This window comes from Dermacentor variabilis, chromosome 6 (genome assembly GCF_050947875.1).
Source record: "Dermacentor variabilis isolate Ectoservices chromosome 6, ASM5094787v1, whole genome shotgun sequence".
Classification (NCBI taxonomy): domain Eukaryota; kingdom Metazoa; phylum Arthropoda; class Arachnida; order Ixodida; family Ixodidae; genus Dermacentor; species Dermacentor variabilis.
Genome location: NC_134573.1, coordinates 24960759 through 24986153, shown reverse-complemented (window position 1 = coordinate 24986153; position 25395 = coordinate 24960759). Strand labels below are relative to the sequence as shown.

Below are 25395 nucleotides of genomic sequence, written 5' to 3'. Positions count from 1 at the left end.
CGCGTGGATACAGCTTGTGAACTTATCAGTTAACAATCATAATTTGCGATATGTGCCGTAAAATAGCGAAGTAAAAAGGTAGTCTGTAATTTTTTGGTTAATTCGTCGATTGTGCCTTTAGTTGCTGGAGCAAGTAACGTCCACCTCTTTAAGTAATGTAGTTCAATGACTAGAATTATGCTATTAGCCAGAGGCTACCTTCAAAAATTCCCTATGACAGAAAAAAAGTCTCGATATAGCGATCTCGCACGCTGATGCCTTGAAATCAGCGCCAAAACCCAAGACGGACGCTCACTTGTACAAGTCGATAACACTGCGACTTCGAATGTTACTGATTTCGACAACGAGCGGAAAAAGGTGAAGGACACGGAGACAATCGTCATCTCCGTATACTGGCGTCTCCTTGATGACCACGGCATATTAAGTTGTCCCACATGACTTGAGGAAAACTTTAAACATATGCAAATGCTACGTAGGTGGACAGAACCAAGGTAATGTTGTTTGCCATCGCTTGGAGATACTTAGATTATTTTCTTGCATTGCGCATAATAACAAAATTTGTTTTAATATTTAATCAACTTCCCAAATAATGTAGTTAGATGACAAGTTTCAATGAGTAAATTGGTGAGCAACAGGGAAAACTCCCCATACAGCTTTCTGTTACTCAATTCCTGCGACATAACATTCACCGATGATTACGATACTCCCTAATGCGAAATTTAAGCGCTGTTGTAAATGTGTTTTCATCACGCGATATATTAAGGCAAATAATTTGAGAGGCATGTAGCAGTGTCGGCAATCGTCAAAAATCCGATATGCTGGTCAAGCGCGTCGGCTGTTGTACATGACTCGCGGTATCGTCCTGTGTAATCATTGGTGCCGCATGGCTTCCAGGAAGTATTGCGCAATCCGCGTCGCGCATGCGATGAGATTACAACACAATGACAAACCATGACAGTCGAAACAAGCGCGAACGAGACCAAACTAAGCAAACGCGAGCGAGAGCTGACGCGAGCACACGATAGTACGACAGGAGCGGTCCGGCTGAGACCAGTTACGAGTACATAGCCAGCGGTTGGGCAGGTTCGTATGACACGAGTTTCCCGCGCGCACTTAACTGAATAGGCCGCTCTCATTGGTCTCTGCCGTTCGCGGCTCGCGTCCTTTCATATCACGTTCCGCGTTCGCTGTTTCATCTTTCGTTGGGCTCATTCGCTGAGTTACGCCGGCGACGCCACCGACGACGCTCTGCGCAGGAACGGGCACCGGTGTTTTTCCGAGCGTGGAAGAAGTCCGCGAATACACGCAAAATTGCCGCGCGACTGGCCACTGGAGGCATTTTGCGAGGCACTTTGCGCAGGCTTCTTTCATGCTGAGAAAAACTGTTCTGTAGCACGTATTGAGCAACAAAAAGCTCCATCAGAATTTTCTTATTGACACTGTTCATATAATATAATATTTGAAACGCTTATTAATAATTTAAGGCTAATTATGTAAGTAGACGGAATGCAAAAATAATCTGAGTATCTCCAAGCGAATGAAATCAATAATACCTTGGTTGTGTCCAGCTACGCGGCATTTGCATATTTGTAATGTTTGGCCCAAGTTACGTGGGACACCCGGTATACGAACGTGGTCATTGTACCGGCCCCGATGGCGGGTAGATAGTAACATGTCCAATGAGGTCAGCAGCTTGATTGTGCAAGTTTGTAGCGAAGGGTTGTAGGATAATTTTCTTACCACACGTATCTAAGAGCTTTCAGAAAATTTGCGAACGAAGTTTTGAGTATGCTTACCACACTTACTTTAAGAATATCGTTGAATATTTTATAGAAAGTAAACATTTTTCTCTGCAATGCTCATGTTTACTTTCGTTACACCCAGTAAATTTGCCTTCGCGAGAGACTCGAGTTGCTTTCGTGGTTACTGTGGCCCTCGGTTTTCTCATTTCAGAGGATGAAGGAAGCACTGAAAAAGAAACCATCAAGACAGTTCTTCCAGCTTGTCTTCGGTGGCTTCGTCACAGACTTGGACAATGACCCGGCCGAAATCGCCAATAGAATACGAGTGATTGCTGAGTAAGGTTTCACCGCTGACTTTGCGAACTGTTATATCTTTAACATATCGTATTTACCCTATTGCATCATGCCCTTTATTGTACGGTAGATAAATTTCTGTTATCTAAATGCTTGGGTTTTGTGGGCCAGAGCCACGATCCGGTTTAAGGCACCGCGTCTTGCGGGATGGTAGATTATTCTTTACCTCCTAGGGTTCGAAAGGGCACCTCAAACTAAACATACGAGCGTCTTTGGATTCCGCATCCACCGCAATGCGGTCGCCGCGGCCGGGATCGAGCCTGCGACCTCTGGTGGCACCGCAAAACAGCGCTAGTCGCATCTTCAAGGCAAAAAATAAAGATTGCGAAGGCCTGGACTGTGGCTTTCACATCCTTCAAGTTATTCAAACTATAGTAGTGAAATGAACTTGAAATTTACACACGAGTTTACACTGCTAAGAGTGAAAGTAATGGTGATTTGCTCCCTTACAGAAAAAGAAAAAAGAAATATTGCATCCGAGTGGTACAGGTCCCTCACCTACACGAGGTCTCGCACGACTCCTTACCAGTATCAACCGCCCCAGAGCGTCTCGTCGCTGGTGCCGCCCGTGGCATTTCAGATACCGCACTTATTAAATGACTTGCAGACCACGTAATAACTCTCGGACAAGCTAGGTGCTAGGTGTTACCTAGGTGCAAGCTAGGTGCTACCTCGGACAAGCTAGGTGCTATCAGATGGCAGGGCGAAGTCTTCGAGTTCTTGACAAATTCGACTTCGCCCTGACATCTTATAGGCGCCTGGTTAGCTCAGATGGTAGAGCGGCTGCCCCGGAAAGGCGGTGGTCCCGGGTTCGAGTCCGGGACCAGGACGAAATTTTCTTTAGGTGCGCTGGTATGAAGTTTGTAAACAGGGGTAAGGTGCATTAGAAAGGATGACCAACGTTTTGATAGGAGAACCAATCTTCGTCAAAGGTGGCCTCGTCATCCTCGGCATGCTAGATTTAAGGGTTAGTGCCGTGACGTCACGTGCGTTTGTTATCGGTCGCGGTTGTTTATAAGGTGAGATACTTCAGAGGTAATGAGCGCTGTCGCCTGACGTCTGTGAGCGTCGTTCCCAAGACGAGGGGACAAGAGCGGGAGAGTGTGAAGGAGGGGAGAAAAAGGAAATAAAGGAGAGAAAAAAGGGGGGGGGCACACCGAGTGGGGAACAAAGCGGAGAAATAACAAGAAAATAAAGAAGGAGGCATGGGGGGGCGTTGGGGAAGCGAGAGGTTAGGGAGCATTCAGGGGTGTCGTTGGCGGCAAGTTCTTGTGGCATTAGAAGAGCCGGTCAGGCGGTCAGTGTACGAGTAACACAAAAGACTAAAGAAAACATGAGTTGAAAGAGTGACTTGAGTAGCATAGCAGCAAAACGTCGAGTAATATTGAAGCAGTTAAGATGGGCGACAAGGAGTCTGGAGTGCAATGCATAGGGTAATTGGAAGGCAGCGGCATGGTCTTTCAGGGGACGTTAGCCCCAGTAGTTCAACGTAGGTGTCGCTACGGCGGTAGACAGAAATGGCGATACCCGGTGTGGCTGAGGCGCCGAAATAGGTATACTGAGGTTTGGGACTTGGGTATGTGTTGGTGAGGGTGTTTAAAAAAAAACATATAGAAAGAACAGACAAAAAAAGAAAAGACAGAGAGAACCGAAACCAGATTAACAAATAGGAGGGTGACGTGCGCAGAAGCGGGTGGGGCAGGTGTACCTGGGAAAAGGGCGTCGTGCAGTTGATCTAAACGTAAAAGCATAAAAGAGTATATTAAATTGAGTAGTAGGCAGGAAAAAATTTTCGAAATGGAGGAATAGGTGAGTTTAAGAATTAAGGATAGCTGGTGGCATAATGTGTTTTGTCTCTTGGGTGATGACATGAGAATTTCAAATTTAATTTACCGCTTTTAAAGATTCTAGCTTGCCACGTGCCAAATGAATTCCCGTCGGGTGTAGGCAATTAAACTTGTGTATGAGTTATGATTCCCTATATGTCCTTTCGCGAGGTGAACGGAAATTTGTTTGTAGTATATAAAGCCTTGCTGTGTTACGTATATAACTATGCTCATTAAAATGGCAGGCTACTGATTTAGGTAAATTGAGTTTTGAGAGTCCGTTGAGTCTTGTATGAATTTTTTGTCCAGTCTCACGTATGTATTGTTTGCTACAAGCGGCACACTCTAGACAGTAGACTGCGTTGCTTGATGCGCAGGTGAAAGCCGCATTTACGTTGTGTGCGTAATTCGACGCTGTACTTTTTACTTTTGTAGTAGATGGAATATGTTTGCACGTTGATCACCTGGGGTGGCAACAGAGACTGGCTCCCAACTTCCTCTTTGTGCTTAGTTTGGCATGCACAAGAATATCTTTAAAATTAGTGTTGTGTCTGTAGGCTACTCTGGGCAGATCGGGAAAAATCTGGTTGCTGGTAAGAAATGGGTAGTATTCACTGAGGATGTTATTCACGTTTGGGAGTGCGTTTGAGAATTTATTAGCAAGAAGAGGCGTTGTTGTTCTTGCGATCCTCGAGCGGGGTTTGATCACCTCGGCTCGATCAAGTTTGCTTCAGCGGTGTAGGCTTTTTCAAGGTCACTATTTGGTTGGTTCCTATTTGATAGCGTTGCTTTAAGGTGTTCAAGTCTATCTGTGTAGTCCTGGTTTTCAACGCAAATGCGACGTAGTCGTGCTGGCTTGGCTTTAATGATGCTTTGTTTGCAATGTCTGGGATGGTGGCTCGTATATTCTAGGTACGGTTGCTTGTCGAAAGGTTTCATATACAGCGTTGTCTGTAGCGCCCCATTATCAATGTATGTTGCGGTGTCTGTAAAGTTTATGCGCTCTATTGAAGATTCTGATGCGAATTTTATTGTTGGATGGAAAGAGTATAGAGATGCAACACATTTATCTAGACTGTCTTGGCCATGTCCCCATGTTATCAATACGTCGTCTATGTATCGTAGGTATGTGTGGGGCTTGTCAGTGCAGCGCTATAGGAAATCTGTTTCTAGAATCAGCATAAATACGTTCGTGTAGTTTGGTGCGAAGGCGTATCCATGCTTGTACCATTTATTTGTAGGTAGTAACTCTCCTCAAATTAGAAGTAGGTATGCGTTAGAACTAATTCAAGGACTACCTTTTCCCAAGCACACCATCCCCCGCCCGCTTCTGCGCACGTCACCCTCCTATTTGTTATTCTGGTTTCGGTTCCCCCCTTTCTATTCTTTTTTGTCGGTATTTTATTAAATGTTTTTAAGACACCCTTGCCAACACATTCCGATGTCTTAGGCGTTAGTATACCTTTCCCGGCGCCTCAGCATCACCAGGGTATCGCCATTTCTATATGCCGCCTTAACGACACCTACGTTGAGCTACTGGGGCTAACGTCATTTGAAAGACCATGCCGCTGCCTTCCAGTTACCCCATACATTGTACCCTAGACTCCTTGTCGCCATCTTAACTACTTCAAGATTACTCGACGCTTTGCTGCTATGCTACTTAAGTCACTCTTTCAACTGATGTTTTTTTGGTCTATTGTGTTACTCGCGCACTGAACGCCTGACCGCCTCTTCTAATGCCGCAAAAGTATGCCGCCAACGACACCCCTGAATGCCTCCTAACCTCTGCCTTCCCCAACGCCCTCCCATGCCCCCTTTCTTTCATCATCATCATCAGCCTGGTTACGCCCACTGCAGGGCAAAGGCCCCTCCCATACTTCTGCAACTATCCCGGTCATGTACTAATTGGGGCCATGTTGTCCCTGCAAATTTCTTAATCTCATCCGCCCACCTAACTTTCTGCCGCCCCCTGCTACGCTTCTCTTCCCTTGGAATCCAGTCCGTAACCCTTAATGACCATCGGTTATCTTCCCTCCTCATTACATGTCCTGCCCATGCCCCCATTTCTTTTACTTGATTTCAACTAGGATGTCATTAACTCGCGTTTGTTCCCTCACCCCATCTGCTCTTTTCTTATTCCTTAAAGGGACCCTGAAACGCTTTTGACGATTTTCTACAAACGTACTGAGTCGTTAGAGTAGGTCCTTCTGATCATTAATTGACACATCTAAGTGCCCCGCGTAAAGCGTGTAATTTATTATAAGGTTTTAAAGATGCACATCGCTGCCGATCGCAGCACAGTTCTCGGCGGAATTTTAAGCCGCCCCTACCCATATGACCGAAATCACCCATGCGACGTCAGTGGGGCGAGCTATCCGATTGGCTGACAAGAGCGCGTGATCGATAATTTTTCCAGCTTTATGGTAAACAAATGATCTTCATAATAGTTGGAATGTTAGCTAATTTGTTTTTATGAAAAGAAAGTCACATAAAGAGAATGCACAAGAATAATTTTTCAGTACACTTGAGCACTTCCGGCACACAGCAAGTGTCGTCTGCTTGTGTTACAACGTACTCCATTTTGACGAGAGCTCCGCGGTCAGAATCGGTCTCAGTCTTTTCGCGAGCACTTTGTTGCCGCGTGTTGAGCATTCGACTTTGTTGCCTTGTGGACTGCAAACGTAGCGAGTGGCAATGTGTCAAGCTGCGACATCGTGTCCCTCTGCAAGGCAGCGTACGAGCGAACTGGCTGCTGGGCATCGGACTGCCGCTATCCGATCGGCGCCAGGATTTGCGCGCTTGTGGCCGTCACTTTACACCGGAAGATTACTAACGCAATAGCGTTTCGCGAGTCCGGTATTAGGGCAAACGCAAGCGCAAGGGGACAGAGTTTGGCCGCTTGACTGTGCCGTAACGGGATGACCCATGAGATGAGCAGAAGGGCAAATGTGAATGGTCTGCACGGTGCAGCCACCTGGTGGCACAGAGCTCAACCATACACAGTAGCAGCAACGAAGTGTTTTCTTCTTTGTTGCTGGTGTGTATTTTTTGGAGGAGTATAATCATCAACACGTTGTTTTTATAAATGTTTAAAATGTATTACACTTGGTTAGATCAATATTAGCGCTGTGTTTGGCTGGTTAAGCGCTGCGCCAACAAGTGTATGGACCGTGCAGACCGATCAGGCCGCTCACGTACGTCTACGCTAAAGTTCCTTCATCAACTTGAGTTTATGCCTCCAGTCATTTGCCGAAATGACCAGCTTGCCTGTGGTTACCGCTAGTGTGTGGTTAACGGAATACCAGACATGTTCGGCGCTACGACAGAATGCTCGCAACGCACGCTGCTTCGATAGCTCTCGCTTGGGGTCGACGGCCAAGCGGCTAGCGGAGAGGTCTCGCGCGGGCGGGGGCGGGCTCCAAAACAACCGGAAGTGGACGATGTGACGTCGCATCATGACGCTGAACCACTGAAGGCGGAGCTTAGCCCTGCTCGCTCGGCGAACGAGTTGAGGAGGAAAAGCATGGCTAGGGAGGAGGGTAACTTCTAATCGCTTGTAGCTCCATTAATACGTAACGCTTCACTTAAATTGTGGTGCGAATGTTCTACTTAAGCTGAACCCTACGCGTCTACAAAATTTGTCCGAACCGTTTCAGGGGCCCTTTAACGTTACACCTATCATTCTTCTTTCCATAGCTCGTTGCCTCGTTCTCAATTTATGTAGAACCCTTTTCGTAAGCCTCCAGGTTTCTGCCCCGTACGTGAGCACTGGTAAGACACAGCTATTATATACTTTTCTCTTGAGGGATAATGGCAACCTGCTGTTTATGATCTGAGAATGCCTGCCAAACGCACCCCAGGCCATTCTTGTTCTTCTGATTATTTCAGTCTCATGATCCGGATCCGCGGCCACTACCTGCCCTAAGTATATGTATTCCCTTACCATTTCCAGTGCCTCGCTACCTATCCTAAACTGCTGGTCTCTTCTGATGCTCTGAAACATTGCTGTAGTTTTCTGCAGATTATTTTTGGATCCCCCTTCTTCATTTTCTTGTTACTTCTCCCCTTTTTTCCTCTCGGTGGCCTCCCCTCCACCCGTCTTTTCTCTGTACTTTTATTTCTTTTCTTATTCTCCCCGCCTTCCCACTCTCCCGCTCTTTTCCCCTCGTCTTGGGAACGACGCTCACAGACGTCATGCGACAGCGCTCATTATCTCTGAAATCTCTCCCTTTATAACCAATCGCCACCGACAACAAACGATCATGACGTCACGGCACTAACCCTTTAAAGCTACATGCCGAGCATGACGAGGCCGCCTTTGACGAAGATAGGTCCTCCTATCTAAACGTTGGCCAGCCTTTCTGATGCACCTTATCCCTGCTTACAAACTTTATACGACAGTGTGATATTCCATCTGTCAGCCCCTTTCTTTATTTTGGTCTTTAACAGCGGGGATTTTCTTTCGAGGAGCACGTATGGGTTTCCTTTGTAGCAATTGTCACGAACAAGTGGATGTTTGATTTCTCCTTCATTAATTACTTCTCTCCACTTGGCGGGTTTCCGCAGAACTATTGCGTGAAACACCTTCCTTTGCTTCGAGTTGACAAATTCGACTTCGCCCTGCCCTCTGCTAGCGGCCTGCTCAGCTCAGATGCTAGAGCAGCTTCCATGGACGTAATTTTCTTCAACTGCGAGGCCTTTTTTTCGAGGAACCCGCATGGGTTTCTTTTATAGCAATCGCTACGAACAGATCGATGTCTGATTTTCTCTTTACTAACTATGGCGACCACAACAAAACAAGGCAGCAAGTTCCTAATTGTTAATGCGCAAAATCTCTCATCTGCTGCTTTGCAAATAAGGTTGGCGAGTAATACCACCAAGTATCGTATACTTCCTCAGAACAACTTTTTTACATGAAAATGGAAAGAATTCTAAAATGGTCAACACCACTCAATGTAATCTAAACAAATGATGCTACATGATGACTGAATCTCTGGCAATGAAGCTCGCATAGTTCAATAACACTTTGCTCGAAACCAATAACTAGGCTAGCCCTGACAACAATTAAAACGGACACCGACCACGAAAGCTTATAAAAAGTGCAGGCTAGTATAGGTAAAGGCAGGCACAGGCTAGCGCTGTATAGAAAGATAACAGATAGCTTGAAAAGACGAGCTCACATGTCTGCGAGGATTGTAGCAGCAGAACGTATGGAACAGGGACAGAGATGGAGCGAGGAGATAAGGACGCAAGTGCACTGTCAACTGATTTCTTTATTGGAATCCCGCGCTTTTTATTTCGTCGCCATATCTCGTGTCTTATCAATCTGAGGCTGCACAAAAAAAGTGACTTCCTTTCTTGTCAAGGCCATTTGCGGTGTGCTTAAAATACATAAGACAAACAAGAAGATGCCATAATTATCAACGAAGACGGCACGCATCATCACTTTCAGCGACCCCTGGCCACAACTGGCCTTGTAATGTAAACGTTGCGACATGAACAAGAAGGGAAAAGATGCCAGGTAGGCACGTGAACGCCCAAATTGCATGATGTGCAAGTCCTGAAAAGGAACTATGATAGGCTAACTCGGGATATTCTTGAGGCATTTGAGATAAGTAAAACGGGATTGCAACATGTAAGCACTCCTTCAGTGCCCTTGAGAAGGAAGGAGTGACCTTTTTGAGGCAATAGATATGATAGATAAGATACGCGATAGGGCAATGAAATAAAAAGTGCGGGAATTTCAATAAATAAATCAGTTGAGAGAGCAGTTGCGTGCTCGTCTAGTCGTTCCTTCTGTTTCCGCCTTCCATCTAGTTCTCCTGCTACAATCCTCAAAGAATGAAGCAACTAGCTCAGTTAAACACCCCTTTGTCACAAATCTGGCCCGCTCGGCATTTCACCAACTATGACAAATCACTAAAACCAATTTTTTTTTCTGTTCAAAAAGACACAAATATGTTAGCTTGTTGAACATTGGCTCCAATCTTAGGCTTCCCTTTCTCCCATCTGCTACTCAATTGAAGTGTTCATCTCCTTGTAAAATTTTTGTCTTGTCTGAATACATAAACCAAGATTTTTCTTCAGCATGGAACAGTGAATTGCATTCTCGAGCGATCTAAACTTTAATTGAGATTTCCTATATGTTTATTTAGTGTGATTTGTTATTCCCACAACCTTTCGAGTGTCATTAAAAGCACTGTTGTTTCCATAACGTTCCTTTCTTCCACATGTGTACTCCACTTGTGTCAACACCTTTACTGCCACACTTGAAAAGTAAATGTGCAGCAGAAATGTCAAGAGCACATAATATGTGCTCTAAAATTTAACATAACGTTATTTTTTTCCTACACCACATGCCTGCCTCTGGCCAATGTTTTATGAAAAGAATTGGGACATTGGAGCTCAAGCTTATCTTGCTGACACTGTATCTTTGCCAAGGATATGTTATGTTTATTCTTTATTCTAGCTGAAATTGTCGAACACAGACAGGATACGTATAGTATGTAACACATCGAGCAGCACTACACGCATCTACAAGTACGAGGTCAACCCAGCATAAACATCGTAATGTGAAGCTTCGTTCTCAATGCTTTAGCGGCCCGCCGAACGCCATGAGAAAACTTTGCTCCACTTCAGCTTTAAATTCTATTAAATAGATGTCCATCTGTGTTACTCTATGTTGTAAAGACGGTGACTGACACGACTAAGTCCACCTGACCTTTACGAGAATTCTGGGCATGTACTACTTCATTTACCATTGACAATAAAAAAATAAAGGATGTAAGCTTACTTATGTGAAGTGTCTTTTGCCATTTGGGGCCTCTTGGTCCCCTAGCGACCCAATAAAAATATATGTGGTCCTATTAGAGTGCTCCACAAATGAGTACCGCTTCATTATCGCTAACAAAACGCCCAAAACCAGCGAGGGAGCAGGGCGACCAACCCCACCCGCCGCTACAGCAGCAGCCATATTGCTAACTGCGTAATGATGATGATATTACTATTGATTTTGCCAGCGCCATCTTTCACTCCTATGCCTAAGTTCACGACTCCACCTGTGCTGTCATTTTCGTTGCACTGTAGAAGCCAGTTTCCCTGCTCTATTATAGGTGTTCTGTGCTATTACCACTCCTTGAGACAGTCACACATGAGGAGATAGCGTATTGGTCAACGTGGCAGAGTTTCACAGGGCTTAGGTAGCGCCCAACAGCGACGCTTGGATTGGATTAGATTATAGAAAATTTTAATACGGATGGTTATAGCTGCTCCCTCTTAGCTACAAGATGCAAGAAAAGAGACAATGCGAATTAAGAACACAGGAGGCGATGAAGCTCTGATCTATTTTCTCAGGTACCCTGGCGGGTATTCTGTAAGCGTCCACTTAGTGGAGCTATCGGTTTCGGCTGCTGCTGAAGTGCTGAGTGGCTGGGCTGCGTTACGAGCAAGTATGTGGTAGGCGTCGCCAGCCTTCTCCCTCCTGCAGCACCAGCCAATCGGCGGCTGCCGAAATGGAGTCGCACTATACCCTTACTGTTTTTATTTTACAGTTGCCGCATGAAAAGGTGCCCGCTGCCACCACACATTTATCAGACTACTTTTGTTCCCGGCAGAGAAGAGACGTACACCCGCACAACATGTATATTATTCAGGGTCATGAATACTTTGTTTAAAATACGTATTATTTTAGGCAGTAAGCTCGAAGTATACAAAGTGTTTTAGTGAAGTCGGCTAAACTTTACATAAAGCTCTTATGAGTTATCAGAATGCAACCAACTTAGTATTTTTCGCTTTCCTCTTGAGCAACTGCAGGTATCCTTTACAATAAGCTCAGGTAATTGAATAACATTAACGAATGAAGCAACCTTTAAAATATAAATTTAAACCCAATATCTTCAATGTAAAAGCTAAACAGCCAATTAAGAATGTCTGCGCCTCCCATGCGCTTTGAAAATCGATGTTAGGGTAGTTTTGTATGCGGTTTGCTTTGATTGACGATAATTATCGGTGCCGAGAGCGAGTGCGGCTTTTCTAATCCTGGTACAACCAAATTATGAAGGCCCACTAAGCTTGAACAAGACACTCCCTCACCAGAAAAGATTTGGTCTCCCTGGTGCAGTATTCGGCCACGCCCTCCCACATGGCTTACTTACTTACCCAATGGCCCTCCGTCCGCAGCAGCTGCGGAGAACCTGACCAAGGTGGCGGTCAGACCTAAAACGCAGCAGAGGGTGCTAAGAATCTCTGGATACGGACAGGCCGCCAATGGAAACTGGGCCTTGCAACGTTTAGCACCCGAACCCTCTCGAGTGAGGCTAGCTTAGCAGGACTCTGAGGATTTAACAGCCATTGTATGGGATCTTGTCGGCTTTAGTGAGATTATAAGAACTGGTGAGGCTTACACGTTTCTAAATAACGGCCATGTCCTCTGCTATAGGGGTCTCCCAGCTAAGAAGCAATACGGGGTAGGACCTAATCCGTAAGGACATAGCGGGCAACATTGACGAATTCTACAGCATTAACGAGAGGTTAGCAGTAGTTGTAATCAACCTTATTAAGAGGCATATATTAAACGTAGTACAAGCCTCCGTTTCAACATCCAGTTTCGACGATGAGGAAGTAGATCAGTTTTACGAAGATGTTGAATTAGCGATGAGAAAAGTGCAAACTTAGTATACTGTAGTAATGGGTGATTTGAATGCAAAAGTAGGGAAAAAGCAGGCGGCTGAACAGGCAATTGGCAGCTACGGTGCCGATTCTAGAAACGCATGAGGAGAGATGCTGGTAGAATTCCCAGAAAGAAATAAGCTTCGAATAATGAACACTTTTTTCAGGCAACGTAACAACAGAAAGTGGACATTGAAAAGTCCTAATGGTGAAACAAGAAATGAAATTGATTTCATACTTTCTGCTGATCCCAGCATTGTGCAGGATGCAGAAGTTATGGGTAGGGTAAAGTGCAGTGATTATAGGTTGGTAAGGGCTAATTTTAACAGAGAAAGAGCAAAATTGGTCAAGAAAGAACAGGTCAACTTAGAGGTAGTAAGGGAAAAAGCAGAAAAATTTAGGCTGGTACTTGCAAACAAATATGCAGCCTCAGAAGAGAGACATGATGATGATAACACAGCGATGATGAATGAAACCGTAACGAGGCTGGCTTGACAGGCAGCAGTTGAAGGCGGAGGCAAGGCACCAAGGCAACAAGTAGGCAAGCTCTCCCAAGTAACAAAGGACTTAATAAAGAAACGACAAAAGATGAAAGTGTCCAACTCAAGAAATAAGGTAGAATTCGCGCAACTTTCAAAACTGATCAACAAAGCGAAAATAAGTGATGTTAGAATTTATAACGTGAGACTGGCTGAAGAGGCCGTACAAGATGGCCGCAGCCTGAAATCAGTGAGAAGGAAACTTGGCATAGGACAAACCAAGATGTATGCACTGAGAGATAAGCAGGGTAACATCATCAGCAATCTCGAAGGTAATATAACAGCAGCGGAAGAATTCCATACTGACCTGTTCAGTACCAAGAGGACTCAGGAGTACTCTGTTCGAAACAATAATGAACCGTATACAGAAACTCCTCCTATAACTAGAGTTGAGGTCAGGAGGTCCTTGTAAAGCATGAAACGGGGGACGCGGCAGGAGTGAATGGAATAACAGTCGATTTAATAAAAGATGGAGGAGACATACTCGTAATGCTAGGAAAACTGGCGGCTCTATATATGAAGTATCTATCGACTGTAAGAGTCCCAGAAAACTGGAAGAATGCAAACATTATACTAATCCACAGAAAGGCCGACGCTAAAGAACGGAAAGATTATAGGCCCATTAGCTTACTCGAAGTATTATATAAAATATTTACCAAAATAACCTCTAATATAACAAGGGAAACATTCGACTTCAGACAACCAAGCGAACAGGCTGCCTTCAGGAAAGGATACTCTTCAACGGATCACATCCATGTCATTAATCAGGTTGTCGAGAAATCCGCAGAGTACAATAAGCTTCTCTACATGGCTTTTATAGGTTACGAAAACGCATTTGATTCATTAGAGAAATCAACAGTCATAGAGGCATTTCGTAATCAAGTAGTACGGACCACTTACGTACATACCTTGGGAAATATCTACACAGCTTCCACAGCCAACTTAATTCTACACAAGAAAATTAGGAAGATACCTATGAAGAAAGGGGTCAGACATGGAGACACAACCTGTGCAATGTTATTCACTGCGTGCTTGGAAGAATTATTCAAGCTATTAAACAGGGAAGGTTTAGGAGTAAGGATAGACGCCGAATACCTGAGCAGCCTTCGCTTTGCCAATAACATTGTTCTATTCAGTAACACTGCGGACGAGTTACAACAAATGATTGAGGTCCTTAAGAAGGAGAGCGTAAGAGTGGGGCTGAAGAATAATATGCAGAAGACAAAGATAATGATAGATAAACGGGCAAAGGACACCCATACGGTTCAAAATCTCAAGTCACCCTCTAGAGTCTCTGACGGAGTATGTTTACCTAGGTCAACTAATTACAGGGAACCCTGACCTCGAGAAGGAAATTCACAGAAGAATAAAAATGGGTTGGATCGCATACGGCAGACATCGTGAGCTCGTGACTGGGAGCTTACCGTTATCATTGAAAAGGAAGGTATAAAATGAGTTCATTTTACTGGTGCTGATATATGGCACACAGCCTTCGAGACTGACAAACAAGCTTGGCAACAAGTTAAGGACCGCTCAAAGAACGATTGAACGAGGAATGCTAGACATAACTTTAGAGAAAGGCAGCGGTTTGGATCAGACATCAAACGGGTATGGACGATATTCTAATAGAAATTAAGAGGAAAAAGTGGCGCTGGGCAGGTCATGTATTGCGCGGACTAGATAACCGTTGGACCATTAGGGTGACGAAATGGGTACGAAGAGAAGGAAAGAGCAATAGAGGAGGGCAGAAATCTAGGTGGTGCGACGATATTAGGAAATTAGCAGGTGCTAGTTGGAATCGGTTGACGCAGGACAGGGATAATTGGAGATCACAGGGAGAGGCCTTCGTCCTGCATTGGACATAAATAGGCTGCTGATGATGATGATGAATTATCGGTGATGTTGCGGAGAATATGTAATTTCTTCAGCATTTAGGCCAATACGAGAGTGGTGAATTATTTCAAAGATTACCTTGCGTGCCCCACTGTTATTTGTCTGCATAGTCCGAAGAACACATAGGGAGACGTGTTTGCTTCAGGAGTTGTAATGCGTCATTGTTCATAATTGCCTTTGAAGGTTGAGAATAGTGATTGCCTCACATGGGCACTGCTCATCATGGCTACAGCGGTCTTCCCTACGTTTCACTGCGTGGCGAAAAAGCTCCTCGCGACGCTTCTTTTGGGCCTCGAGACTTAGTGCACACTTAGGAACCATTTTGCTGGCGCGTGCTTACGTGTTCCTTCTGCATAGGTGGTCAGCACGTTGTTGAGACGCTAGCTCCAAGCGTTCTCTGCAGGATATGGGCGATTGTAATGTTTACACCATCACATCCCAACATCCACATCCGCATTTTTGTAGCATATGAAAGCCAGCACCGGACGTGCCGCACGCACAAGCTGTGAAACGCTGCCGCGGATGCGAGCGCCATCTGATGGAGTTCCAAGGAGCCCAGCTGCGCGCGCAAGCATGCATTGACGGGCAGATGTTATGAGCGTCCCCTTCGAAACGGGCCGGTGGGTTGTGCCACGAAGCACTTGTTAGTTTATTGCCCAATGTCTTCCCTATATTAAAGAAGAAAAAAAAAACACGATGAATTCCCATAAACAAAGTTTCTGAACCCTTATTATGAACTTTATTTTTGTACGCCTCCGGTTGTCTGTCGTTTCCCTACTTTTGTTCCACCCATCTTCCAATCACCTCTTATTAAACTTATTATTACGAACATGCTTACTTTCTCCTACTCTCGCCGCACCCAAGAACTTCAAGAAGGCCCGTGATTCCTAAATTGAGCATTGGGCAGATATCTTCCCATTCTAAATAATAAGACATGCTGCATTGTTTTACTAGATTTAGCGTAGCAAGCACATGCTTCTTGTTCCTTCTTATATCTCGCTTTATAAGTGCTTGTTCTAAGGCATGGTGATCTCGCTTCGAAAAGTAATGAGCTTCCCTTTGAGTTATCATAAATTATTTGTTTCCTGATTTCGCCTTTTCCTCGTAAGTAATTACTCATGGCAGGTTTCTTTTCCACAGCCGCAACCCATCAGATTATTTCAGCCTCTTTGACTTCCCGCTTTACGTTATTTGTTGCTGTGTTGCCCACCCTACAGGCCGCATAATTGCTGGAAAGCTTCCTACTTCTTTTCCTCCACTGTGAATCAATGTTATTCCTGTACAAATATCTGAACACTCTCCCAGCCCATTTACTTTGTTTCATGTTCCTCACTCGTTCTTTATAATTAATTTTACTGTCAGCGTCCCTCATTTCAAAACTGGTCCAGCGCATATCACCCTGCAGAACTTCATTTGTAGTCTTCCCATGAGGGCGCCAATACCAGTCGTCCACTGAGCTTTGGGTACCATCGAGTTCTGATTGCACCCCTGATTTCGAGCAAAAACGGCACTTCCAAATGTAGGTCCTAGAACCATTACACCTTTCCACATAACCCCGGAGCACCTCGTACCTATGTATCCCCATGGCGCTCTGTGTTTCAATAAGGCAGCATTTCTCTTCTTCTTTACTGATATTGTTTTTTACTGTATATCCATATATCAATTGAATTACTTTATCCAAATAACTAGGTTTTTCGTTGCCCTGTATTATCACCGTCTGTTCACTGTTTTCATTGAATACCAGAGCACCTGATATTTTAATGCTACATTTTAGACCTAACGTATTGCCTTCCTGTCCACAGGTATTAGCCAGACGTTACATATCACTTTCCTCGTTGCTAGCAACACAATGCCGTCCGCATAAAACAAACCGGAAGCTGCTTCTCTACTACTGTATCCGCCTGTATGTACGAGAGGTTAAACCCAATATTACTTCTTTCTAGCGCCTTTTACATCCTCATCATGTACATCATAAACAGCAGTGGGGATAAACGGCACCCCTGCCTCAGTCTCTTGTTGATATAAATTTCCTCCTCACTCGTCATCCCTTCCCATTCAACGCAAACGGTATGTTCAAGGTAAATCTCCCCCAAAAGGTGCAGACAGTTGTCGCCTAAGCCTTCCCTTTCCAGAATACCCACAAAATGTTGCGGTCTACGTTGTCATACGCTCCTGCAATGTCGAATAGGCCACTTATAATGGTCGTCTTTCTGCTCTCGATATTTCAATACACTAAGTAAGGACAAATAGGTCATCATCCAAACGCCTACGTATTCTGACATTCTGAAGCCATTCTGACATTCACTCTAACCACCACTATTCTCTGCCAGCGCTTGCAGCTTTAGTTCACTTGCCTGTAAGGCTAACCTGTATATTACCTATCTACGGTCCATATGAGTAAATTCTATCCTTTTCCACGTTACCTTTATAAATTAAATGCATTCTACTTTGTCATCTATGACACTTCCTTCTACCGTTTTTAACGAAGCTGCTTCACTTTTTGGTCTAGGTTCATTAATCAGCCTAACGTGAACCTCGTCTATCCCGGTGGCTGTGCGCTTCGGAATTTTCTCTTCGGCTTTCCTCCAGTTGAAATTTGTGATCACCATCTCCATTTTCATGTGGCAATTTGATGCTCCTTTTTTCCTCAACTACGGCCCGTCATTGCCTTGGAAATGTGCAAGTGTTGTTTTTCGGGTGTACTTTAATGCGGCGTCCCCTTCAAGTTTTCTTTCCGTCTTCGCCTAGGATATGTTCTTCTATTGTCGACTTCCTGCCTAATAACTTTATGCGGTTCTAAGATATTCTTGGTGCGCCCTTCTTTTTCTGACGTATTTCTGGCAACCAAGATTCACTTTCACGTTTTGTCTTTGCTTGCGCCAGTATTTGAAGCATTCAGTTTGACAGCGAAGCTGTATACCTCTACCGTCCAAGAAAATATTCATGTCATTGTTGGAAGCAAAGACTCCCCATACGTGAGCCGATTCCGGAGATAGTACATCGACCCGCGGCGGAGGTGGAGCAGGCGTTAAGCACTCCCCATACGTGGGCCGATCTCGGAGATAGTGCAATGCACTGCCGACGCACGGCGGAGGTGAAAAAGGCGTTAAGCACTCCCCTTATGTGGGTCTATCCCTGAGATAGGGCAATGCCGGGCGACCCGCGGCCGAGGTGCAGTTCGCCATTAAGGGGCCCACGTACACAGCTTCGCTGGTCATCCCTCTTCACAGAGGGGAAGGGCACCGAGTCTTTTTTCGCGGTACATTCCCGGAATACCAGGTGGCGAGTGCGATCTGCTGGTGTGGCAAGAAATGCAGTGGCGCGCGAGATGCAGACCACAGCAGCAGTAGCGCCCGCAAAATCGGCAAGACAGGTAAAGAAAGCGTCGCTTTCACATGTCCAAATAAACATATTTCGTGTCAACAGCTGCTGTGGTTTTAATTATTTCGGGCTGTAAATAAAGCGCGCGACATTTTAAAAAGTAACATATTCATATGCGCATATGTGCAGCGCCATCAGCGTCCTCACACATCCCATGAACGAATTATTGATGCTGCACCCAGACCGCAGACACGATTAGGCTTTGAGCAAGTGAGATGGATCGAATACAATTGTGTTGGCTTCCACTTTAGCCGAGATATCTTGTTGATTGAAGAGATGATATTTGCGATAAGTAACATAAAAATTCTTGGAGCTATTCCAGTGTTTTTGCTACAGCGCAAAGGGCGAGACCGTTTTGGCAGCGGATGGCGTTGTATTGCAGATGACAGGTATGGCCATCGCGTATCATTTTTTGGCGGCCTATGAATACCTTCGGCCCACATGCAGCGTCAACCCTCAGTTGTTAGCATGTTTGAGGGCCCTAATGTCGCAGCGCACAAGCGCGTAATCATGGGCTACTTTTTTTCAAATATCGAGTGCTTTCTTTGCAGCCCCCCCCAAAAAATATCAGAGCTGCTATCGTCCGGAAAAGAAATTACTTGGATATTTATGAATAGGCTCTGCAACTTTCGCATTGCACATTTCGCCCTTATATCAGTGCTTTCAATGGTAGAAAATTATTGTTGTGAATCCGTTACATAAGATTATATTAAAAAAGATTACGCGCCATCCCGCACCTCCGAAAGTGCATGTCCAGCGAAGCTGTGGTAAACCGCCACAGCTGCTCAGGGGGATATTCTTTTTAAATAGGAAATAATGATATGAATCATGAAGCGAAAAATACGACGTGTACATCCCATGGTACCAAAACCCATGAGATCAAGTGGCGATATCCCGTTTGACATGATGAAATGTGATTACGTCATTACCTCAAAGACCGCGTGTTCCATGTCGCCAAAGGTCGCCTGATCACATTATCACGTCAAACGTTACGTTACATGACAACGGTATCGCACGTCACAATATCGCCTGTTGACGTCACGTGATCATGTCATCAAGTGAAACATGACGACACGCGATTACATCGTCATCAAGCAATGATGTTAATTGATGAAGTCACTGATGCTTCTCGGAGAAGTGGAAATTGCACATTTCCGCTTCCTTGTAATCTCTTCAGTATCGGCTCATGATGACGTAACGTGATTACGTATGCACGTCAAACAAACATCACGTGCTGACGTTATCGCACCAAAGGTCGCGTGATGACATCATCGTATCCAACGCTACGTTATGTGATAATGGCATGACGTAATAGTTCTGCGGAAACCTGTAAGGTGGAGAGAAGTAATTAATAAAGCGGGCATCAGACATCCACCCGTTCGTAGCGACTGCTACAAAGGAAACCCATACGGGTTCCTCGAAAGAAACGCTTCGCAGTCGAAGAAAAATTCGTCCTGGTCATGGACATCCAGGTCCCGTCCTGGACATCCTCGAAATCAGTCCTGGTCCGGGACCAGGACGAATTTTCAACTGCGAAGCGTTTCTTTTGAGCAACCCGTATGGATTTAATTTGTAGCAATCGCTACGAACGGGTGCATGTCTGATGCTCCCTTTATTGATAATGGCACCGTCACGTGATGATATCGCCGTATAACATATTATAATCACGTCATCACGACAACCTTGACGTCACGCGATGACGTCTTTGTCGAGCAGTGATGTCACCTAATGACGTCATGTGGTGCCTTTTGGAGAAGCAGCAAAGTGCTCGCGCTTGTTGGCACAGTCTCCGGGAACGGCCCAAATTTTTGTGTGAGCAAAAGCCGCGCACGCGGACATTAGTGGGTAACAGCTTCGCTCTAAAAATTCTTTGAATAGCTGAAGAGGAGAGCAAACGACGCTAAGCTTGTTTCATGCTCGTAACAACCGTCTGAAATTTTTAATTCGTTGCCCGGCTTACAAGTGTGTTACCGCCAAACTGTTGGCTCGACGGGACCGCAGCAACGCGATTTCGACTTACTTTTGTAGGTGAATCTTAAATGTGTGTGCAATCTTCATAAAACTCCTAATTGTAAGAACAAAGCCTTGTGATGTCCTTACTTACTAGTTGCTTCCTTTTTGCCTTTTTTTTATCACGCAACCAGCACTGTATCGTTCCAAATATCGGCCGCTGAGTGTGACTTCAACGCCAGTGCGCAGTTCCAGTTTTTAAACTTGTTTGGCTTGCCATTTTCGTTGAGCGTCTTCTTAAGTTTCTGCGTCACTTGTAGGAGTAATTTTGCGGCTCCTTAGTCTCCAATATATTTTTAGTTCAAATCATAGCAGCCACAGGCATGTTAACGCTGTCACGAATCATTTCCTGCATATCTTAGGGAAAGAAGTGTGTCCGAACCTCCTTCTATGTTTGCTAACCAAAATGTTATTTTATAATGATAAACAGCAAGGTGTATTTCATCCTTTGTCTAATTTTTGCCCCTTTCAACCATTTTCACAAAACTGAGTGCATAAAAGCTACTGAGTGTCTCATTTTTCAGGAAGCGAGAAAACATCAAATATTTTTTCACGCCAATTATCTTGCTGTTTCTTGTCATTTTAATGAAGCCTTTTAATTTTTTAAGTTGAAGCCATCTTCTTAGAGTGTGTTATGGTATGTTAGGTAGGTAGGTTAGGTAGGTTAGCTTAAGGTGTGTTAGAGTGTGTTAAGGTATGAGACCTTCAAAGAATCTCATTTAGTGAAGCGCGGGAATTTTTTACGATTTGTTGTTCAAGTTCTCAACGAAACATTTGCATTATGTGGTTCTCAGCAACAGAAACAGGGGAGGGACACAGATAGTAAAGTTCTCACAGGAATGTTTTGCGATGAGTCTAAACTTTCTCTCGTTAACTGCGAAAAACTCATTGTGTTGTAAGCAGATTATGGTTTACCAACAAAAATACATTCTGCGGTTGTATGCGGTAAAACAACGATAGGATCGTGAGCTATGCGTAGGGGGGGGGGGGGGGGGGGGGGACTGGGTAAATTTTGAACACCTGAGGATCTTTAAGGTGGCGCCATGCTCGGAAAAGGCGTTTTTGTATTTCGCCCCCATAGAAATAAGGCCGCCACGGCCACACGGCCACGATTTAATTCCTCGATCTCGTGCTTAGCCGCGTAACAACATAGACGCTAATCCACCGCTGCAGGTAGGATATGGTTTTCAGGCGTGTTAAGTCCCAATCATAATGGTTTGAGCTATGAACGCAGAATACTTGAAGAAAATTGTTGTGGTACCCAAGGTAGGTTACGTGCATTACGAAGGCTACAAAAATAGCCATGCTGAGCATGATGAGATACACAGACATTTGTGATAATTTAGGAACAGCTATAACTGTAGATGGCACAATTTGGACAAAGTGAGTAAGTTGAAAAGTGAGCACACATTTGTGAAAATAATTTTATTTTCCTAGTCGAATATTTTCCGCAAAAGATCTTCCAATAGAAATCACTGGACCAGAAAGTGTTAAACAGGTTATTTGAAGGTATTATTTCACTCATTTTGCGCATCTCGCAAACCCCGCGGTTCATTTGAACTCGTTCTCAGAAAGTTATCGGCTTCTTCTTTCGAACGCATTGGTGCGTACTTACTGCGACCACTACGCCGACATCAGGCAAGCAACAAATTATGTGAAGGAGAAATGGGTTTGGCCATTCAAAATTATGCGTTAGCCCAGGTTTGTTAAAAGCAGTACATACCAAATGCTCAAGAAAGAATTAAGTTATAGAATGCCGCTTCGGCACGTGGGAAATTTCACGCGTTGTCCGTTAATTGAGATTGAATGTTAAAAGGAACGTGTCTAGAACTCGACTTGAATTCTATGTTTTAGGTTGATACCACTTTTCCAAGCACTGAAAGTAACGGTCTATGGCGAATCAACGAGGTGATTCAATATGAGTGACAAAGATAGTGGTAGAAGTTGTTGGGTGCGAATTTTATTTTTGGTAAAATGGATGTGAATTTTAACCAAACTCCATTCGAAAGGAAACCGCCATGGTTATTCTGTGGTACTAAAAAATGCAGTCGTGAACAACTACTACTTTACTGCTCACCTAGAAATAAACTTCTTTCTGAAAGCTTTGGCGGTTCTGCGATAACTTGCTGTGACATGGATCCTTGAACTACTCGTTTTAAGAATACATTATTTCTTTCGCAGAGAGGTTGACATTTTTATCATCGAGACGCACTACCAGAGGCCACTACCACTCTGCAAGACAGTCTTCCCAACGGCTTTCAACAACTACGGCTCCTTCACTCCGAATGTTCCAATCGTGAGTTATTCCGCAACCTTTTCTGAAAAAGCAGCACGGCCGCCGCAGACAGTCAGGAAAGCTTCGCCGACGTTGAGTTAACTATAATAGGCCTAATCACATCACATTTAGTCATGAAATTCGTCGAAACAATCTACCGGTTTCAATGTAGCAGCAGTGCGTCTAGTTGACTTTTTGTACACTCTTTCCAGTGGCGTGAAGCAGACAATATTAAAAAAAAAACCAGACACACGCATTGTGTCTCCTAGCATCTCTTTCTCTGTGTGTTGCCTGCTCAATGCCATTTAAAAAAAAATTAAGTAAGTAAGCCAACTTGTCCAGCGGCAAGTCTTTTTGACTCACTGGGTCAGAAAGAGAGAGGATTCCTTTCCAAAGCTCCTCTTCGTTACTTTGTTTAGTCAGGACATCATTCACAAACATCCACCGATCTTCACATGATAGCGGTGTATTATGCTCTATTACTGAGTGGACCAAACCGTTTCTCGTCTAGAACACAGGTCTCAACTGGCTGAAAGCATTGGTTCTACCTCGCACACCCAAGGGCAGGAAGAGCATCTGTATGTCGCTAAGCATGGTGGCGCTGCTGTTTAAGGTATCCGGCACAGTCGATCACCTCCAACCGGGGAATGCTTGCTTCGAGGAAATCTGGATGAACTACGCCGAGGTAAGGCCTTTAGGCTACGCACGAGCGCTGGAGTTTTTTAGTCTCCAAAGCGGCGCTTTGGAAGCCTTACACGAAGTGCCGGAAAATCCTGGCTCATTGCCGTGCGCGTATCTTGGATATTGTTCTATGACTTGCCTCTTAATTGACGCATGTGTACCGCAATGTGTTTGCTGAATTTACTCGTTTACTCGAATGTTTCATTGACGCGCTGAATACAGCAAAATTTCATGCATTATACGGGAAGTACGAGTCAGAATTAGGCAGGGGTAAAGCGTTAAATTGAAAGCGATTTTCGCGTGAGCTACTACTGGGAGATATTGTCTATTAGTTTGCGATGAAGACGTTATCTCGAGCCTTAGGCGGCAGTTTTCGCGCGTTTTGCGCTATTCGTGACACCAACAAGCCCGGCCATCGAGCAATTTACCTTTGGGATATTTATTTCTATGTTTCAGACTTGCATTGGTCACGGGTGGAGTAATGTAAAGACGCATTCATCAGCGATGTCGTCCTTCCGGCACAAGATTAAATTCTGGCAGTCCTTTGACACCGATATCACAGTGACCAGAAAGGTGAACGGCGTTGGTGTGCTCTTTGCATCCCATATAGTTTGTTTGCTAGGCTGTGCATGCACAACAGGTTAAACAACGTTTAGTATGAAGCAACGGAATATAATCCACAGCGCTGGAATATCTTTCTCGCTTATACTCATATTTCACTCACGAAATCCGCCTGAAGAGGATGACAAGTTATTGTTGGCGTGTATTTGTGTCACAGTCACCGATATTGTCATAGAATGTGAATACACGCAGCAATGCGCTTCGGACCAGTGCTGAAGCTTAGTTATATTGTAAAAACACAAGCAAAAAACAGTTGTCGATTACGCCTGCTTGGCATGCTAAACTGTCGCAAAATTGCGACAAATACAGTGAGCTCGGGCCTGCATGCGAGTGTGTTTTTCTTAAATGGTACACATTTTTGCATCTGGAGAACAATATAACCGCATATCAAGCCGCGTAGTAGTGTTGAGTTCTCATCAATCAAGGGAGAAGATCATAACGTGTGAGTAGGCAGAACCGACAGTGGATGCTTGATGTGTAAATCTGCGGAGTGAACAGAGCCATCTTGCGGCACAACCATTCGCACCATCTGCCATTCACACCATCTAGGACTAACACATCCACCCTGCACCCTTATTTGCCCATGCCGAGACTGCTGTTATGCGTATATTATACAAAAACTAACAATCAGAAGAGAGTGCAACATTCATGAGCGGAAGTTGCTGTACTAATTTTTGCAACCAGGTGGACCTGATCTTGGACCAGGCGAACAAGACCTGTTTCGCGGCGTACTACGTGGACTACGAGGACTACTATGGCATGTGCCAGGGCAAAGTGGCATTTCCGCGGCTGAAGGCCATCCGAGACCTGCTTAACAAGAGAACGAATGTCGATGAAGACATCGACCTTTTCGGACACGACTTCTGAGGACCACATTACAGAGACGCTCCTCGGTCACGCCGACCGATGTGCACTTTTCCTGCTCCATCTTTCTTTTTTGTTTCATTCCCGGCGCTGCCAAGTAATAAGCAACCGTTGAGATATCCCTGCGGTAGTGTTCTAAAGTACAGCGGTTGACTAATAGGAAGTAAAGAAGCGACCGGAAACTGGCTCTTTTTTCTTTTACTTACTATCTGTCATCGCACAATATCTTTTAAAAACGCATAGCTTTTGCTACTGCGCGCAAATTTGTGAAATATAAACCGGATCTATTCGGTTGTTGAAGATAAGTAAGTTAGTGTAGATAACGTGATTACTAATGTAGGAAAAGCAAATGCTACTGAGTAAAACAGCGACTGAAGGTCACCGCAACTAAATTGTGGGAGTGCATAATTCTCTCCGCTTGCTGGTGAAATTTAAATTCCTGCTATCATTTCGAACCAACAAACAAGCTCAAAAGAGAGAACTGCAAAAGAAAAAAGATGGGAGCAGTGAACATCCTGTCACAGGAATTTTATGACACTGTG

At 44.6% G+C, this 25395-nt stretch overlaps 1 protein-coding gene across 1 annotated transcript in view; it reads left to right on the top strand.

Annotated features, from left to right (window-relative positions):
• LOC142584690 (chitinase-3-like protein 1) overlaps window positions 1–25040 on the top strand; it is a 61772-nt gene extending 36732 nt beyond the window's left edge. Inside the window, exons 4-8 of the mRNA XM_075694885.1 lie at window positions 1954–2078; window positions 22594–22708; window positions 23199–23372; window positions 23825–23941; window positions 24674–25040. Coding sequence (XP_075551000.1) covers window positions 1954–2078; window positions 22594–22708; window positions 23199–23372; window positions 23825–23941; window positions 24674–24856 — 714 coding nt within the window. The 3' untranslated portion in view covers window positions 24857–25040. The remainder of the gene's footprint in view (window positions 1–1953; window positions 2079–22593; window positions 22709–23198; window positions 23373–23824; window positions 23942–24673) is intronic.
• The last annotated feature ends 355 nt before the right edge of the window (window positions 25041–25395 follow it).